At 40.4% G+C, this 19261-nt stretch overlaps 1 protein-coding gene across 1 annotated transcript; it reads left to right on the plus strand.

Moving 5' to 3' along the window:
* Nucleotides 1-1077: 1077 nt before the first annotated feature.
* Nucleotides 1078-8734, plus strand: LOC308342081 (UPF0690 protein C1orf52). The gene is made up of 3 exons (XM_080802282.1): nucleotides 1078-2098; nucleotides 2740-2938; nucleotides 7693-8734. The coding sequence occupies exons 1-3, from the start codon at nucleotides 1823-1825 to the stop codon at nucleotides 7764-7766; spliced, it is 549 nt and encodes a 182-aa protein (XP_080658408.1). The 5' UTR covers nucleotides 1078-1822; the 3' UTR covers nucleotides 7767-8734.
* Nucleotides 8735-19261: the final 10527 nt, after the last annotated feature.

Here is a 19261-nt window from a genome sequence, read left to right on the forward strand (position 1 = left end):
TGGAGGCATCCTAGTCATCAGTGCAAGGCACAAGGCTAGCCCAGATCAAAAGGGAGAGGAAATATACCCCATGATGGAAGGAGCAGCATACAGCACTGACATGGCAGGAATTGTTGACTGCCATCTTCGTAGAAAATCTACTACAAATATGTTAAGGTTGCAGTGCTTGGTAGACACTGAAGTTGGAAATTGGGTACAAGGATTTGGTGTTCAGGGAATGCTTCTGGACTGGTTATATAAATGTGGGAGTTATTAGCATAAAATGGTATTTTAAACCATGAGACTTGATGAATTCACCTTTAAACAGAGGGTTCATAGAAAAGAAAGGCTGTTCCAGGACTGAGCCTGAGGTGCTCTCACAACTGGAGGTGAGACAGAAGAAGGCAAGAGAGGAAACGGAAAAGAGCCCTGTGAAATAGGAAGAGAACTAAAGTGTATGATCTGGTAAAAAGCAAGAGAAAAAAGTGTTTCAAGAAGGCCTATCTTGTTAAGAGGTGAAGTAAGAAGCAGCCCCCAGACTTAGTCACATGGGAGCTGTTGGTGGTTTTGATAACAGGGACTCATGACTCAAACTGTATACCCCAACCCCAGAGGGACTCAACAGGGGGCCAGTTTTTAAAAGATTTTGTTTATTTATTTGAGAGAGAGTGCACAAATGGGGGAGCAGCAGAGGGAGAGGGAGAAACAGACTCCTCACTGAGCAGGGAGCTTAATGGCGCAGGGCTCAATCCCAGGACCTCAGGATCATGATCTGATCCAAAGGTAAACACCAACTGAGCCACACAGGCACCCTACAAACAACTTTTTCACTTTCATTTAGGTATCATTCCCTCTTAGATCACCAGGAAGAGTGAAAGATTTCTAGTTTTCTTGGTGACTAGGTTATATCATTTTCTAAGAGAGGGAACACACACAGAAACAAGTCGTATGAAAGGACAAGCTACTGATCTAGTAAATGGGTGTTTGAGGCCCCAGCAGGACGTCCACATGAAAAGTTTAAGAGCCAAATGGAGGTCTGGTCCAGAGGTTGGATGGAGAGATTGGGGTTGGAAACCCAGATGTGGGAGTCACAAGCATAAGATGGTTAATGCCATGGAAAGAAATGGGTTGGCCTGCAACGTTGTAATGCCCTCTACAAAATGGTAAGTCTTGCTGAAAGATGGTACAATAAATTGGGAAACACCGGTGTTTAAGGGCCATACAGGGCAAAGCAAGAATGGGAAGAAGCTGACAATGAGAAGCCAGAGAGTGTGGAAGACCCACTGAGTGGTGAGATGCAATCCAAGAAGAATTTCATCAAAGACAGTTGTTCAGATCCCACTGGAATGAGGTCAAGCAGGAGAGGATTTAGTCAGTGACTTGGTAAGTGCACCACCCATAGAGGTCTTCCACGGTGACTGCGGGAAACAACCATACTGAGAGAGTAATTTTCAATTTGAAGAGGAGATGCCATGAGATTAGGAAGATATCCTGGTGTCTGGGCAATGGTTAAGGTGAAGCGGCCGTGAAAAACAAATTCTTATCTCTTGTATGCCTTTAATAAATTCTTACTGAATGTTGAAAGTTTGTTTGGGACCACTAGTTCAGGACTTGTCTCTTCTCAGGGATCCTCAGGAAGGAGCACAGAGCAGCCCCTGCTTGGCCAAGTGCGCTCGGCGCCTCCAGCCTCAGTCCCGACTCCAGCGGCAACTGCCCGGCGCCGCCGTCAGGGGGCGCAGGCTCTGCGCTCTACCGCAAGACTTGGGGCGGAGCCAACAGCGGGGCGGGCCCTAAAGCAGCTTCCGGCTTCCGGCGGAGCCCACGGTCGTCGCGCGCAGCCGTCATGGCGGCGGAGGAGAAGGACCCTTTGAGCTATTTCGCGGCTTACGGCAGCAGCAGCTCGGGTTCGTCGGGCGAGGAGGATAACAGCGAGCCGGAGGAAACGAATCGCAGGACCCCAGATCCTGCGAAGCCGGCGGGCGGCTGTGGGAACAAGGCAGAGAAGCGGCTGCCAGGACCCGACGAATTGTTTCGGAGCGTGACTCGCCCGGCCTTTCTCTACAATCCGCTCAACAAACAGATAGACTGGGAGAGGCACGTCGTCAAGGCGCCTGAGGAGGTGAGGTTCCCGACCCGGTTTCCCGACTGTGGCCCCGGCCTCCGCCCCCTTCCTCCTGAGCCCTCTCCTGGGGACGGGCACTTCGTTCCCCCCACACGCAATCACCTCCTGCGGGATGCCGCACCACCCCTCCCATCTCCAGCCCTGGGGAGCCCGGGCCCCGTTCCCCAGCCTGGTGGGTGTCAGACTGGCCCGCAGCCCCCGCCCCCTTGTGAGGAGACCCAAACCTCCGCGCTCGGTGCCCCGACCCCGCGCTGCGAGGACTAACGGTGGTGACTCCCCCGCCCCCCCCGCTGCAGCTTCTCCCCGAGACCCCTTCCCTTTGACGCCGAAGTGCCTGCGGTGCTGCCTCCAAGACAGTGTCTGCTGCAGCCTCCTGAAGGGGTCAGCCTTGGCGTAGTATCTCTGAGACTGGATTCTTCTTTGGTAACTAAAAGTTATTAGCTTTATTCGTATAGGGAATCCTTTGGCTTTTCACTTAACAGTATTGTGATTTTGATGGAAAAAAAATGTGTCTTTAAACCTTAAAAACAAAAAAAGTCATCCTGAACAATAAGCGAACGGCAGGGAGGTGCATGTGCCCATACCGATTGTAGGAACCTCGGTTCGTCACGGTGCTTTTTAATGTGTTTGCTTAACAGCCTCCGAAAGAATTCAAAATATGGAAGTCAAACTATGTACCACCTCCGGAGACCTACACTACTGAGAAGAAACCTCCCCCTCCAGAGCTGGATATGGCAATAAAGTGGTCTAACATATATGAGGACAATGGTGATGATGCCCCACAGAATGCTAAGAAAGCTAGGCTTCTACCAGAAGGAGAGGAGACAGTGGAATCAGGTAAGGCCAGTCAGATTCCCTTGAATAATACCTTTTGGCCCCTATGATGAGTTTAAAAAGGAGGAGATACTTAATGAGTGAAATTTAAATCTAGCGACTTAAGAAATTAATAATGGTGTGTGATTATTATTTTTGCTGTAGTTTTGAGAAAGATTGTATAAATTCGGCCTTGACGTGACGTCTCTGAAGGCTCAACCAGTAGTATTTACTGTGTTTCAGAAAAAGATCTTAAGTTATTCAGTCTTTAGAGTGAAATCTCTGTTATCTCAACCTGTCGTGTATATGATTTATAATTTAAAACAGAGACAGTTAATTCATGGATTCTTTCTTGTGATTGCAGCTTCGAAGAGCTGAAGGCTTCATTTTATATTAAAGCAGTTGTGGTTTAAAACCAAAATTAGTGTGACAAAATGAAGTTAATTGAGTATTACTACATACTAATAGGAAGATAATGACCTAGTTGACATGTTTGTATCATAATTTCATCTCATATTTAGAGTATAAGTAACCACAGTAATCTCTGCTTACATACTTTTACCCAACCCCTCAGTTCCATCCTTCACACTGCAGCTAGTGATCACTTTTTCTAAAAGTAATGTCTGATTATGTAACTCATCTGCTTAAAATCCTTCACCAACAGTATAGTCAAAGCCTTCTGATAGGCCCTGCCTTTCTCTCTACCTTCATTTTGAATGGTGCCTTTTTCTAGCACTTTAAGATCTTAAAATTGTAAACTGAATAGACCATCCTATTTTATGGTTCCATGCCTTTCAGGGTATGTTGCTCCTTAGTCCAGAATGTTCTTCTCTCCCTCTTCGGCTGGTAAACACATTCATCCTTCAAAATCTTACTCAAAGAAAACAATGTCAGCACCTCCCTCAAATTATTTGCTCCTCTAAACCTTGTGTGTGCTAATGCTATTGATTGTACTGTCATCTTATATGAGATTATTTGTTCATAAGATTATCTTCTTTGTGAACCTGAGTTCCTTTACAGTTTGTTGTACATTTTGAATATTCAGTGGGTATTGTTGAATTGAGCTAATATTTGGAAGTCATATTTATGGAAGGGCATGCCAGTTAAACAGATTTCTGATGTTCTCATGAATCCAGGGCTACTTCCCTTAGCTCCTTTTAGAGCCAGGCAGAGTTTTGTTTTAGGAGAAAAAATAACTGACTGGTAGGAGTTCTTCAGTTTTAATTTTACTTGGCTTTTCCATTTCTTTCACTGATTTCCCAGTGTGGATTAGAAGTCACTAATGAAGGCATAATATCATTCAGTAATGGCATCCTTTTAAATAAAAATACCTCATATTGTATAGTATTGTGTAATTAATAAAAAAACATTTTTGCGTAAATAGTGTTTAATCCTGCACCTGGTGAAACCAGATAAGGAAATATGGAAATGAGAGCTTCATGTGACTTGTCCATGATCACAAAACTAGAAAATGCCAAGCTGTAAAATAGGTACTTCCACACAGTGACCTAGTAAAGAAGTGGTACATAATTCATTATTACTCTTTTATAGACAAGGAAATAATCTCAGATTAAAGAATTGGCCTGAGTAAATTCACACAGCTAGGAAGAGGCGAAATTAGGATTCAGATTCAGGCCCTTAAGTGGAAACGATGTCTCTGTAAACTGGGGTTTATTCTCTCGATGTTTTGCAAGCGGTAGTGCTTGAGAAATAGCTGTTCTCTAGGAAGTAAGACCACTAGAGCTGATACTCAAACTAAGATAGGCTGGTGCTCTCTCTTTGTTCCTATATGGAAAAAGTGAGGATTCTCTACCAGGAGAAACAACCAGAAAGAATATTCTTCTTTCCAGCTTGCCTCCAAATATGTGGCAAATAATGTTGTTATTCTCCTAGGTAATTTCTGTTCTTTTGATTATATGATGGTCCTCCATCAGAAAGTGTACAGAAATAATATCAAATGACAAAAGGACCCAATGCTCAATTTAAAGCTGGATCATAAAGTTAAAAGATAATCCTAGAATCTTAAATTTGGACTCTAATGTTGGTTATTGAATGTAACTATCTTCTTTTTTAGATACTTTCCTTTTTAGAAGTGATTTTTGTCATTTCAGAATCCCACAAAGTATAAAATTGATCATTTTTTTATTTGTATTTATTTGTATTTGTATTTATTTTTTTTTGTATTTGTATTTATTTACTTACTTATATGTATTTATTTACTTACAAAATATCTTGTTTAAGAAATTTCATATTCCACCTGGGTGGCTCAGTCCTCAACCATTTACCTTCAGCTCCGGTCATGATCCTGGGGTCCTGGGATGAGCCCCATATCGGGCTCCCTGCTCAGCAGGAAGCCTGCTTTTCCCTCTGCTTGTGTTCCCTCTCTGTCTGTCTCTGTCAATTAAATAAAATCTTTTTTTAAAAAAAGCAAAATCCCGGGGCGCCTGGGTGGCTCAGTGGGTTAAAGCCGCTGCCTTTGGCTCAGGTCATGATCCCAGCGTCCTGGGATCGAGCCCCACATCTGGCTCTCTGCTCAGCAGGGAGCCTGCTTCCTCCCTTCTCTCTCTGCCTGCCTCTCTGCCTACTTGTGATCTGTCTGTCAAATAAATAAATAAAAATCTTTAAAAAAAAAAAAAAAAAAAAAAAAAGCAAAATCCCACACTCTTAAATTATCTGATTTTTAGACTATTAAGTTATTTTTACTTTTCCTACTCATTTTTTGCACTTTGGCCTTTTTTGCCAGTTAAGTTCTTTTAGATTTATTATTATTTTTTCTTGTTTGGTAATTGAGAAATGCAACTCAGTAAGGCTTAGATATTATTGACATGTACTTAGCCATGAAATCCCTACTTAAGTAGTTAATGCTTTTTCTTTTTTTTGAGAATTTAGAAAGTTAGTTCATATTAACAGTGTTAACTTATTTACCTCAGGTGGCATGAATTCCATAATAGAAATTTTTTTTTCTTTACTAATGCATCTGTAATATATTGCACAGAGTAGAAACTCAATAATTTGTTAAAGGAACATTTCAGAGTGGTTTTGTTTCATTTGCCCTGCTATGGTTTTCAAGGCAATGCCTTGTTATGTCACTAGATGGCATTAGCTCCTGTTCAATTTCCTGTTGGAAATTATTTTTCCAACCTTAGTAATTTGTGTTTTTTGTTAATTCAGTAAATTTATTTAAAATTGGCAGATTAGCAGCAGAAATGTCTCACGATCTCTCTCTCTCTTTTTTCTTTTTTTTTTGAGAGAGAGCACAAGCAGGGACAGGGAGAAGCAGGCTCACTGCTCAGAGCCCAGTGCAGGGATCTATCCCAGGACCCTGGGATTATGACCTGAGCCGAAGGCAGATGTTTAACCAACTTAGCCACCCAGGTACCCACAGTCATCTTTTTAATGATATGTCAACAGTGGATTTTATAACAAAGTAATTTCAGTTTTTATACTGTGAAGATAATCTCAAAGTCCAGCAATGACATTAATTAAACTCCAGTTAAAAAACAAAGATCTTGGCTTATTTGAGCTCTGTGACATATCAGTTGGTTTATACATTACTTTTGTGTATGCATGATAAACTGTTGATTAAAACTCTGGTCTGTAAATTCCTAGGATGACTTGTTGATTTGAATTTTATTTTATCTCGCTGCTTATCTAAACCCATAAGTGCTTTCTGAAATACATAAATAATATCGCCATACTGTGCTTGAAGATGAATGAAGATGAATGAATCATCTGTTGATTCTAATTATTCTCTTCATCAACGAAGGAGATACTCTGAGTATGGTACAGTTAGCAGAAGGGAACTGAAGACTTAGGCTGTAAATGTATTTCCTCCATAAGGAGTTATGGTGTGATATAAGCAGCTTTTCCCCAACTTTTTATTTTTATTACAATTTTTTTTTTATTAAGTAAGCTCCACACCCAACATGGGGCTTGAATTCATGACCCAAAGATCAAGAGGCTCATGTTCTACTACTTACTGAGCCAGCCAGGCACTACAGCTTCCCAGTTTTTTTAATATGAAGACCCCTTTCAATATCAGAATATTTTATATATCACCACATGATAGTTGTTGAACTTGGGCATCTGTTGATTGTGAAGGTAAAGCCAAAAGTGCAATGAATCCAGTAATGTGCTTAATACAGATTTGTATTTTAAAATTTATAACTTCTGTATGTTAGTCTGTCTGTATGGAGTTCTTAACATAAAGCCACACACATGTTCAGAGAGAATACAGTTTTGGTGAAACTTCTACCTCTGAGTGCTTTTTAAATTTCAAAATAAAAGGACAAGGGTTCTAAATAGGAAACGGAGTTGTTTTGCCGGGAAATAAAGCAGATTAGAAGGGAAAGAACAGCCGATGGCTACTTAAATAATGTCATGGTTAGATTGGTAGTCTTCTTTGGTTAAAAAAAAAAAAAGAAAATAGAATGTGTTCTGTTTTTTACAACATGTAGATTATTTAAATACACACAAAGTGTATACTGTGAAATATATGGGAATAGCTTTTTTCCAGAACAAGTCTGATACTCTCATTTTAAAACTACCTTAATATAGCACTAAAAGGTCACTCTGAATTCTGCATGACACTATAATTTAAAAATGTCTTACTTTTACTTGCATTTTAAAATCAGAGTTCTAAATTTAATTTTTGGTTTTTATTAGGAAACCAGAAGAAACATAAGCTGAGGATAATGATTTTGTTCTGAAGTCAATGAAATTTAATACTTAACTTTTTTTTTTAATTACTGATTAAACTTTTCCTTTCCTGTTTAAAGATGATGAAAAAGATGAACATACTTCTAAAAAGCGCAAAGTAGAACCAGGAGAGCCAACAAAGAAGAAAAAGTAGAAAACAACAGATGACACGAATTTCTGGACTGCGAAACTTGTTGAAACGGTTTTTTTGGGCAGATTAAGTTGATGTTTTAAATTATTATGAAACAACATCTCCATGAAAGTACATGTTAATTAACTAATAATAAGTATTGCTGTGGGAACTTTCCACTGTAGAATTCATTTTTTATTTAAAACTTTATTTAAAACTCAAGTGGTGATTTGTGATTGTGAAATTGACAACACATGGAAGCATTCTTGCTGTCACAGAATTAGTGACATGCTTTGAGAGTTTTGTCACATGTCGACATGCCAATGTTCTATGAACCTTTTATTATAAAGGAATATATTTTTAAATGTATTGTAATGTACTGTGAACTCGTAGGGTGCTTTTCAACAGTGTTTGTACAGTGTAAATAGATCATGGAAATAAAATTACTTATTCAATATTACTATTGCATAACATTAACATTTGAATATTTGTCTGTGGCAAGTACCCTCTTTGCCTTGTGATGTTTTTAATAGTAGGTATTACCATCTAGGAGTGCCTTCTGTGTTCCAGGTGCTTTGTGGATACTTTTTCACTGATCCTCAAACAGCCTGGTAAAGCAGGTCCTCCTAGAGGCTTCATTTTATAATAAAGAGAGATTAACTTACCCAGGGTTCCACAGTGAGTGAGCAGTGATTTGGGGATTTAACTAAGGATACTTGAACTCCAGAATCATCACCCTGAACCACCTACCCACCAATCAGACTTTCGTCATCTTCGAGGGACTGCAGTTGTCATGGCTTGGGGTACTCTCTATGGTAAGCAGGGAGATCTTCCCTGATTGTGTTACTGCGCTTTATCATGTAAACCTTAGGTGATGGTTATTCATTAATTTCCCTGGTAAATAGTTTGCTGAAGATAAGGATTCTCTATAAAGAACTGCCAGATGTAGCAAATAGAAATAGAGGACACCCAATTAAATTTGAATTTTAGATAAACAAATAATGTTTTGTATGTGCAATATGTGGGACCTACTTACACTAAAAATTTGTTTATCTGAAACTCAGATTTCACTGACCATCTTGTGTTCTATTTTGTTTTTGTGCATGGCTCCTATTTTAAGGCTTCATATAGTAATAGTCAAATTCAGCAAGGGGTAGTAAGGAAATAAATCATCTTTTATTTTACTTCTTTAGTCCATAATGGCAGTGCAGTTATTTGTAGCGTTTTGAACTATAAAAAGGAGATGCTATACGTTGTATCAATCATTCCATGCATCTTAATGCCTTTCAGAGCCAAGAGTTAATTACAGGACACTGCACTGTTAGTGTATAAGAAGAATTTAAGACATTTGTCTTTGAGTTTAAAAAAAAACCAAATCCTCAGTCCAGTTGTTTTTCTTCAGTACTGGAAGTCAGTATTTGAAAAACTATAAAATTTGTTTAATTGGGAACATGGATCAAGTAGATTAAGATTTGCAAAAGGCATTAAAATTATGGTGCTAGCCATGGCATTTTGTGGAATGAGGAAGGAATATAAACAGTATGATAGCTTCCAATACATCTCAAACTTGCAAAAAATAATTCTATGGCTGCTTTTTTATTTTTTTCAGGATTTTATTTATTTATTTGACAGAGACAGTGAGAGAGAGCGCAAGCAGGAGGAGCAGCATATGGAAAGGGAGAAGCAGGCTTCCTGCTGAGCAGGGAACCCAATGTGGGCCGATCCCAGGACCCTGAGATCATGACCTGAGCCAAAGGCAGATGCTTAACCAATTGAGCCACCCAGGTGCTCCCTATGGCTGCTTTGTCCTCTGTTTATAGATACATGATTTCCAAAATTGAAGTAATTGGTAAAGCAAGGAACTTTTTGTTTAAAGCCTTTGTATATGAATAATTTTAAGGGCTAGAATATCATATTAGGGAGTGGCATCAAGTGATAAAGTATGAGTCCAGTGTGACACCAGACTAAACAAATGGAATTATAATTTTGAGTCTGTGATTCCTAAATCTAGAGAAATCTATTGTCTGGATACATGTATTAGAGGAGCAGATATCTTAAGAAGTTATTGAACTATTACAAAATTTAAAAATTAGCATGAAGGCAAAACTCATACAATAAAAAAACAACCCAAGGGGCGCCTGAGTGGCTCAGTCCTTAAGCGTCTGCCTTCAGCTCAGGTCATGGTCCCAGGATCCAGCCCCGCAACGGGCTCCCTGCTTGGCGGGAAGCATGCTTCTCCCTCTCCTACTCCCCCTGCTTGTGTTTCTTCCCTCGCTGTGTCTCTGTCAAATGAATAAATAAAAACTTAAAAAAAAAAAAAAAAGAACCCAGCAAGCCACTGTCTGGAAATCTAACCTCTTTTTATCACCCATTGGTTCAATTTCCAACTTAAATCAGTTAGTTTATGATAGAACAAAAGCTAACTAGATCAGTCTCTAGTGATGGCTTTCAGCCCCCACTTCTAGAAGGTAACAGAATGGGAATGGCAGGGAGGAATAAATACTGCTTTTCTGGAAGGGGTGTTGATATTTTAGGACATACAGTGGCTAAACTTGTGAGCTCATTATGCCCCTGCTGGGAGATGTACACCTACTTGAATAGTTCTAATGTAGGAGGGGAAAGGGAAGGAGGCTAAATATTTTGGAGCAGTCTGATTCTGCCATTTGTATTTCACAGAGGTTCTTTTCAAAATATGACCAAAAAACAGAAGAGGAAAGGGACCGTTATCCAAGTTGTTTCTCTTTTAGACAAGTTACTTGATACTTGACTCTTTCTTCATCTTTAAGGAAGTTAGGCCACATCAGGCATAAATGACTTTCTTTTGTGCAAGGATAAAATTTGAGAACTAAGCATCTGTGGTCCATATTTTAAAATTCAAAGTGTAAGTAGCATATGGAGTTTTGTGAAAAATATTCTATTCGGAATCAGAGCTAAAATTACTGAGAAAATTGATACTGATTTTTAGCCATTAAAATACTCATATTACCTGGACTTATTTGCAAACTTGTAACTTTCTAGTCTAGATCCTTAATGCTGTGTAGTGCTTTTGCATTCACAAAGTTCAATCATATAGTATTTTAGTTTCCAGAAACCTAACGAGGTAGGCTTTATCATTTCCAAATTAGAGAAATGGGAAACAGGCCCAGCCAGATAAAACAGTATGCCCACAAATATGTGAGTGAGCTACAGAGCTCAGGCTAGAATCTGTAATTGCATTCCATGTAAAGTTTATGGAGTACCTATTGGTGCAAAGCACTATTAGGAGAAGAAGACTCATCTTTATTTTAGCAAAGTCACGTTGGTAGCCATAAGGAGAAACGACATGTAAGGACTGATTCAGAAAGACCGGTTGCAGTAGTTCAGTAGAGCAGTAAGTAATGAACTAAGGCATTGGAAAGGAGACCGGGTATGAGAAACTGGTAGTCCTTAGTTGGATGTAATGGCCCTGGTTTTCTTTTATCGCAAACTATATACACACACACACACACACACACACACACACACACACGTATATGTATGTGTGTGTGTGTGTGTATATGGTGAGGGTTTTTTTTTAATTGCAAACTACATATATATGGTTTGCAGTGTGTGTGTGTGTGTGTGTGTGCGTGTATAATTAAAATGTAAATGGGCTAGTGCAGGTTTGGACATGACCTGCATGTAAAACATATTGCCACACCATTTAGACACACAACCCTAATAGACATATTTTAAAAATACAAATATTTTTACAGGTATCTGCATGAACTCAACAACTGATTAAAACCACAGCTGGACTTCAGTGTCATTGGTGATATTTCGGGTTTTAGACTTTTGTGTCCATACCGAACTGCTTCCCTATTTCACTTACTAAAGAAGTCCCAGACATTCTTACAAGAAATCCCCAGCAAGTGTTTTGGACTTTTCATTATATTCTAAAGCTTTCTCTCTTCCCTTTACATAGTTTTCCCAATTTAAAACATTGCATTGCATTGTAATGCAAAAAAAAAAAACAAATACCAAGGAGTATTTGTATGTACAGTCCACAGAGGAGGGCCTCTGCCTGTTCATTCACTAGAACCATACCTGGCACATAAAAGATACTCAATAGAACTCCTGATTGTTGATGGTGAACTGAATTTTTCCAATTCGTTTGGGAGTGATCCTCCAGAGGCTTGTGTCTCCAGTTTTATGGGCCAATAAATCTTGACAGTTTAAATCAGTTTGAGTTCAGTTTTCTGTCATTTTCCATCAAAAACATCCTAACTGATGTGAAACTTTTTACTGCCTTGGTTTCTTGCAAGGCCCCACGCTATCCTGGTTCTCTTCTCTATTTCTCCTCTCCAGCTCCTTCTCTGCCAGCTACCCTGGAAGGCCAACGTAGCCTATGTTTTTGCCTTCTGGTTCTCTACACTGGTTCTTGATGATTTCAGCAGAGTTCGTGGCTACCACAGTCAGTAACACTGATGGTTCCCTGCACTGTATGGCTTGCCAGAATGTTCTCGTAAAACCCCAGATTTGTGTGTCCATTTGTACGTCTCTTCTTGAGTCTAAAGGCCCACGCGTACTGAATGTGCAAAACCCACACTATGGCAATCCCCATACCACCTCCTGTATTTTGTTCCTGGTTAATTGCATCACCATCAATCTGCCCTCTGCCTCACTCCCCACCACATGGGTTAAGTTACTAAATCCTAAGGGTTCTCTCCCCTCAGGCTCACACACGTATTAATCCAGCTCTAATGAATCATTTATGATTCCCCAGATATGCTAGTTTGATAGTTCTGTGTGTTCACTTGGACCGTTTGCTTGGCCTGGCCTTTCTGCTTTGTGAACTCCCTCTTACCCTCTCTTTTTGCACTTTGGTCTTTAGTCTCCATGTCTGCACCTGTCCGTTGCTTTCCCCTGTGCTCAGTACTAAATAGCCAAGATTTGCTAAGTACTTACTGAAACCGGTAACCAAAGGGTTAATGGGGCTACTCACAGCTGCAGACTAATAAGTGCAGCTGCAACTTTTTACCTAGACTTTTTTCAGATGCCTTTACATGTCCCTGATACTCCCTCAAGAGGTGGATTTGAGGCTTGCCCTTTTATCTCCTTGTTTGGCCGCCTCTGGAGTAAACCCTCTCATTGCTGCACACTTGTCTTCAGTGATAGTCTTTGCTGTGAACTGGGTGGATGAACTTGGATTTGGTTACATTACTATGTGCCAGGCATTGTTCTTGGTGCTTTGCATGTATTAACTCATTTAATTTGATGAGGTAGCTACTCCACCGCCCCCCTCCCCCCCCCACCCGCCCAACCCTGGGGAGAAAAGGGAGGTGCAGAGAGGTTGATTTGCTCCAAGTGGTAAAGCTGGGAAGGCAGGTTGCCTGGCTCCTGACCCAGGGCACTCCTTCACTGCACTGGCGAGGAAGAAGGAGCGCCCGAATGTACCCATAGATTGATTTATAGTTCATGTGTGTTTCGTTTAAAGGATGTCTTATCCCTAGAAGGCACTCAATACAAATATTTGGAGAATTAACTTACAACCAGTTCACTAACCAGAGGCATATTTGTTGAATGCTATGGAAAGCATAGTCAATACAGAAGTGTTGTAGGAAGATTAATGCATATTTCAGTGATTTAGTACCTTCTCTATCACATATTTGGAGTATTTTTCAGTGAAAAGCCTTAAAGCAAGAGGTCTGAGAATATGCTCCTCTCCCTCCAAAAATATATTTTAGTTTCTCACATGTTTTTCAAAGTCTACAGTTTTTAAAGCAACATGAAATAGCTTTAAGTCATAAATTCGGCCTCAGATTTCATTGGCTTTTTTCTAACCTTTCAAATGATGGCTTGAGTTTAGAATCCTAGCACCAGGGCATGGGAAGTCCCCCAGAGGTCCTCTGGTACAGCCTTGCCAGAATGTAGGAATGTCTTCTCTGTGATCTTTGTCTCTCTTTTCTAGGTTCACAGATGAGCCCACAAAATGACAGGTTTACAGGCTGGATTTGAAAAGCCATTTCCTGTATGTCTGTAATATTTTGGTTCCCAGGGTCTGGAACTCCTGTTCCTTTCCCTGTGTTTACCATTTTCTGAAAAAGAAGAAACAGAGTATTTGGTGCATATTATTGAGGTAAAAGTGCAGCTCTATTCCTGGCATAATTACCTGTCTCTGTTTCCACATGGGACCAAAATTCTAGCAACCTTCTCTGGCACACTGGGGGGGTTTGCGTTAACAGTTTAAATTTAGAATTCCCGAGAGAAACAGCAATGGAATAAGAAAATAATCGCTTCCAACTAAGGAGGGGACTCGCCAGCAAGCAAAGTTATAAGCGAGCCAACTCAGAAATAACTCCTCTGAGGCTCCCGTGTGGGGGGTGGGGGGGAGGGGGGGACGCTTAAGACCCTTTTCCTAGGTTTCAGTTCATAAACACAGACGCACACACCTTGAGGATTTCCCAGGCAATAGGACCTTCCTCCTTCCTCTTCTCTTTTCCCAAGCTCTGCCTCAGGCTTTGCCCTCCAATCCTCTCAACTACAAAAAGTGGCCTAAAAAGCCTTAGCAGTAACATTTCTTCCATAACATCTGGAATCCATATGTCCAATATGGAAGGCATAAACCTATTTTTTTTCCTTTTAATTTAGGCTTAATTACTTGAGCTCAAAATCCTGCAGGTCCCTGCATCCCTCCATACCGAACTAATTAGAACAATCATCTGAGCCATCCAGGGCTCCAGATCTGTTAAAGCCTGTTATTGAGGTTAACAAATGAGAGGGTTAATTTCTCCAGATTGCTCCACAGTTGGCGAAGAAAGATAACAAGACTTTTACATTAGTACAGCGCTTTTGAGATTTCAAGCTATTTTTTCTCAACACCAAACTGCCACCCAGGAGAAGAGCTCACTTTGGGTTCCAGCCTGTCTGGAGGTAGGTGACTAATTTTGAACTGAAACCCTTGGAATTCACTACTACAGGTGGAAGAGGGCCTCCTGGCCTTGCTCTGCTTCAACTGCGTCGAAAAGATTTTGATACTTTTTAAAAAGAAATGGGATTGCCAGGTAGTAGCCTCTGGGGCCAACTTGGTGATGTTGACTTAAAACCTTAAACAGTAAGTGGCTTTTTCTGGATAATTAGACCAGGGCCCTGTATATTTTTAACTTAAATTCATCCAGTACTTTGGCTAATTATAAACTACCTAGGTTTTTCTATTCTTTTTCCATGTTTGTGTCCCCTGTAACAGTAGCAAGGCTATATACTATGTCTTACTGAGTAGCTAAACTGGAGTTCCTAATTTAATCGATTTTGCCTTAGAGGGTTGTTTTTTTTTTTTTTTTTCTAAGATAGCTTAGCCTAGTATTGAGTTTTGTTTTGTTTTGTTTTTAAAGCCCAAGAGAGTTAGTTAAAAAAGGATTCGAGTTTCTTAGCATTACCATGATTTCAAATAATTTTTCCAAAAGAGATGTGTGGAAATGTGATAAAAAGTGATGGGAAACAGGTTTTCAATGGTCTCACTGAAAGGCCAAAAGTAAGAAAAAAAAAATCCTTATGTCACAGAAGTGCAGAAAACAAAAACTTGTGTTTCCTTTCCTACAAATATATTTTGTCTTTTTCAAGGACAGGATCAAAGTTTATGCCAAAAACACAGTAACAATTTGTTACTTTCAAGTCACATCATTATAATTAAGTCTCAACATGAATGTTTTATATAAATTGTTTATAATAGTAATACTCATTTAAAAATATTGGGGCGCCTGGGTGGCTAAGTGGGTTGAGCCTCTGCCTTCGGCTCAGGTCATGAGCTCATGGTCCCGGGATTGAGCCCCGCATCGGGCTCTCTGCTCAGTGGGGAGTCTGCTTCCCTCTCTCTGAGTGTCTGCCTCTCTGCCTACTTGTGATCTCTGTCAAATAAATAAATAAAATCTTTAAAAAAAATTAAAAAAATATTTCTGGGGGAACCTGGATGGCTCAGTTGGTTAAACATCTACCTTCAGCTCGGATCATGATCCCAGGGTCCTGGGATGGAGTCCTGCATCAGACTCCCAGCTCAGTGGGGAGCCTGCTTCTCCCTCTCCCTCTCCCCTCCCACGGCTTGTGCTCGCTTCCTCTTTGAAATAAATAAAATCTTTTAAGAAAAGGAAAAATTCTGATTATGGGGGTGCCTCAGTGGCACAGTCAGCTAAGTGGCCAAGGCTTGGTTTCGACTCCGGTCGAGATCTCAGGGTCTTGTGACTGAGCCCCATGTCGGGAGGCTCCGTGATCAATTCAAAGTCATCTTGAGACTCTCCCTCCCTCTGCCTCTGCCCCTCCCCCCAGTTGCACACTCTCTCTAAAATAAATAAATCTTTAAAAATATTTTTGATTATGAAAATGATACATGTTCATTGTAGAAGTTGTGGGGAAAAAAAGAAATAAAATAGAAATCACATTTAGTAGAGAAATCCACTGGTAACATTTTGATATAGACTATTAGAGAGTTTTTTCCTATGCAGGTATTCTGAACAGTATAGATATTCCATATTCTACTTTACATTAAGCATTATTAATCCCATTAAGAATTCCTTGAACACCTTTTTAAGTTTTCATTTATCTATTGGACTTTGAAATCATTTCCACATTTTTCACCACTATAAATAACGCTAAGATGAACATCTTGTAATTTAGTATTTGGTTGTAGAATTTGATTATAAAACTGCTTTTGAGAGTAGGAATTTAAGACAGAGTCCTATGTAAATTTGATCTAGTTTGCTTGACTTAATGCTCCTAACTTCTTGAGACCACATCTCAAGAAATATTTTACAAGTTTTCATACTTCTTTTTGACCTCCTATATGTTAAGTCCCTTTCCAGAAACCAGCTCTCTGTAACAACAATCTGGTATTTCTTTTTTAAAAGATTTTATTTATTTGATGGAGAGAGAGAGAGATAGCACAAGCAAGGGGAGCAGCAGGCAGAAGGAGAGGGAGAAGTAGGCTCCCCACGGAGAAAGGAGCCCAATGTCAGGGCTCCATCCCAGGACCCCGGGATCATGACCTGAGCCAAAGGCAGATGCCTAACCAACTGAGCCACCCAGGCGCCCCAGCAATCTGGTATTTCTAGTATGTCTTCTTTTTAGCTGCTCTGAAAAACCATGTTTTTTTTTAGACTGCTCCAAAAAACTACTCAGATTCCAAAAAGCCATTCCCCAGTGCTCAAATTGAGAACCTGGTTATTTTGCCTTCAGCAAAAGGAATCTGTGGCCACTCTGAACTAAAGACAGATTCGAAGGTGGAAAGTGGACAGAGGGAAAAAAAAATAAAGTGGACTGGACTCCCCCCCCCCCCCAAACCCCACCTCTACATTATTGACAATATAATTGCAATTAACAGAGAGGAACCTTAGGTGGAGCCAGAGGCTGCTGAAGAAATCCCCTCTGCGTTCAGTCTTCCCCAATGCAGCTGGCTGGCCTTGCCCTGGGCGACAGGAGAGTGCCAGGGAGCACCTCCTCTTAAAGAAAGGAAAGACAAAAATTCCTCCTTATCGTGGTTTGTGGAATTGGGGAAATTCCACAACCAAAGCTCCCAGTAAAGTTTTACCAGAGGGTTTACAAAGCAGACTCCCAGGAGAGGAGCTCCCTGGGCAAAGTAACTTTATCCCCACTCTCATCTTGTCACTTAATCACACTTATATTGTTACCTCTCTGCTAGGCATATCTTATCTTCCTAACTGGATTTGGAGCTGCTGGAGAGTCAGCAGGGCCTTACATGTCTTGCGGAATAAACTCTCTGACCCAGCCCAAAGCAATAAAATTAGAAGTTGTTCGATAATTATTTGTACAGATGAACCAACACTTACCATCTTAGAGCAAATGAGTCTTCGGGTCCTTCCCTGTGGGTCTATTTTCGGTGGGGGACTGAGCAAAGCAACCCCGGGAGGGGTGGGGTAAGAGCGGTTTACCAACGTCCATTTCCCTGGGCTGGCCCTAAAGAAAGCTAACCAAGTCCAATTCTGATTCTTGTCCCTCAGTTAATCCAACTGTTAACAAACCTCAGTTAACTGAGATCCTCCTCCACTTCCTCAATTTTTAGGGGAAATAAATTGTAAGAAAACAATAAGGATTTTTACTTCTTAAAAAACAAGTAAAACTACTTCCTCGGGGTTGGCCACGCGCTAGGTAAAAATCCAACTCAGTCTCTTCAACGTTCTCCGTCAGTGTTTCCAGAAATATGTTCCAAGAAAACTGCTTGCAGATGCTCTGAGGAAAGGTTTCCATTGACGAAGTCTAGGATATTCCCTTCTAGATATTCAGAACGAACATGAGAGTTACAGGGGTTCTGAGGAGTCATTCAGTAAAGTAGCCTCTACCTTCTTGGCCCCTGTGTCTCAAATTTACCTGAGCACAGAATTCTTCTGAGGAAGAGCTGGCAAGTATTTGTGGAATGCACTTGCAGACATTCCACTCTCCACCATACCGGTTGACAACACTCATTTGGGTTTACACTAGGGGGTGCAGGGAGAGTTGATCATCGATTACTCAAGGAGTATCTTTAGTTGAGTCTATTTGCTAATTTATTTTTCAAAAGAGTTGTTGAATCAAAGACTTTTTTTTTAAAGATTGATTTATTTGAGAGAGAGAGCATGCTGAGTGAGCGAGAACATAAGGGTGGAGGGTCAGAGGGAGATGGAGAAGCCCCCCTCCACCTTCCCACCCTCCCCACCCCCACTCTGAGTAGGGAGCCCCACTACAGGGCTCAATTGCAGGACCCTGGGATTATGACCTGAGCCACAGGCAGATGCTTAACTGACTGAGCCACCAGGTGCTCCCCACCCCTTTTTCTAATCAAAGATATTTCTAAGAGAAATGCAAATTAATCCTCCTAAGGGATACTATTTCTCCCTAAGTAGATTAGAAAAATGACACTTAACAACACATTCTGGCAAAGATACGGAGACACAGCATTCTCATACAATGCAAGTAGGAAGGCAAAATAATCTAAATCTATGGAGAACAATCTGGCAAAAACTACAGAAATTACAAACATATTTAGCTGTTGGCCCAGCAGTCTCAATTCTGGGAATTTATCCTGTAGGTATGCCAATACATGTACAAAATGATATATGTGTATGACAGTTGTTTATTGAAACATTATTTATCATAGCAAAATACTGGAATGAATTCAAGTGACATAGGGGACTGGTTAAATAACTATGGTTTATCTGCACAATGGAATAGTAGAACCAAAAATATGGGAAAAAAAGTAGTTCTCTGGATGGATATGGAAAGATATCCAGCATGTACCATAAAATGAAAAAAGGAAATTGCAGAAAGCATATATACTTTGCTACTGTTTACTTTTTGTGTAAGAAAGGGGCTGATAAAATATATTCACTGGATAATGGAATATTATTTAGCACTAAAAAGAAATGAACTATCAAGCCATGAAAACATGGAAAAAACTTAAGTGCATAAAAGAAGGAAGCCAGTTTGAAAAGGCAACATACTGTGTGACTCCATCTCTATGACATTCTGGCAAAGGTAAAACTATGGGGGTACCTGGGGGCGGGGAGTGTGCCTCTCCC

The sequence above is a fragment of the Martes martes genome, assembly GCF_963455335.1.
Source record: "Martes martes genome assembly, chromosome: 4".
NCBI lineage: Eukaryota > Metazoa > Chordata > Mammalia > Carnivora > Mustelidae > Martes > Martes martes.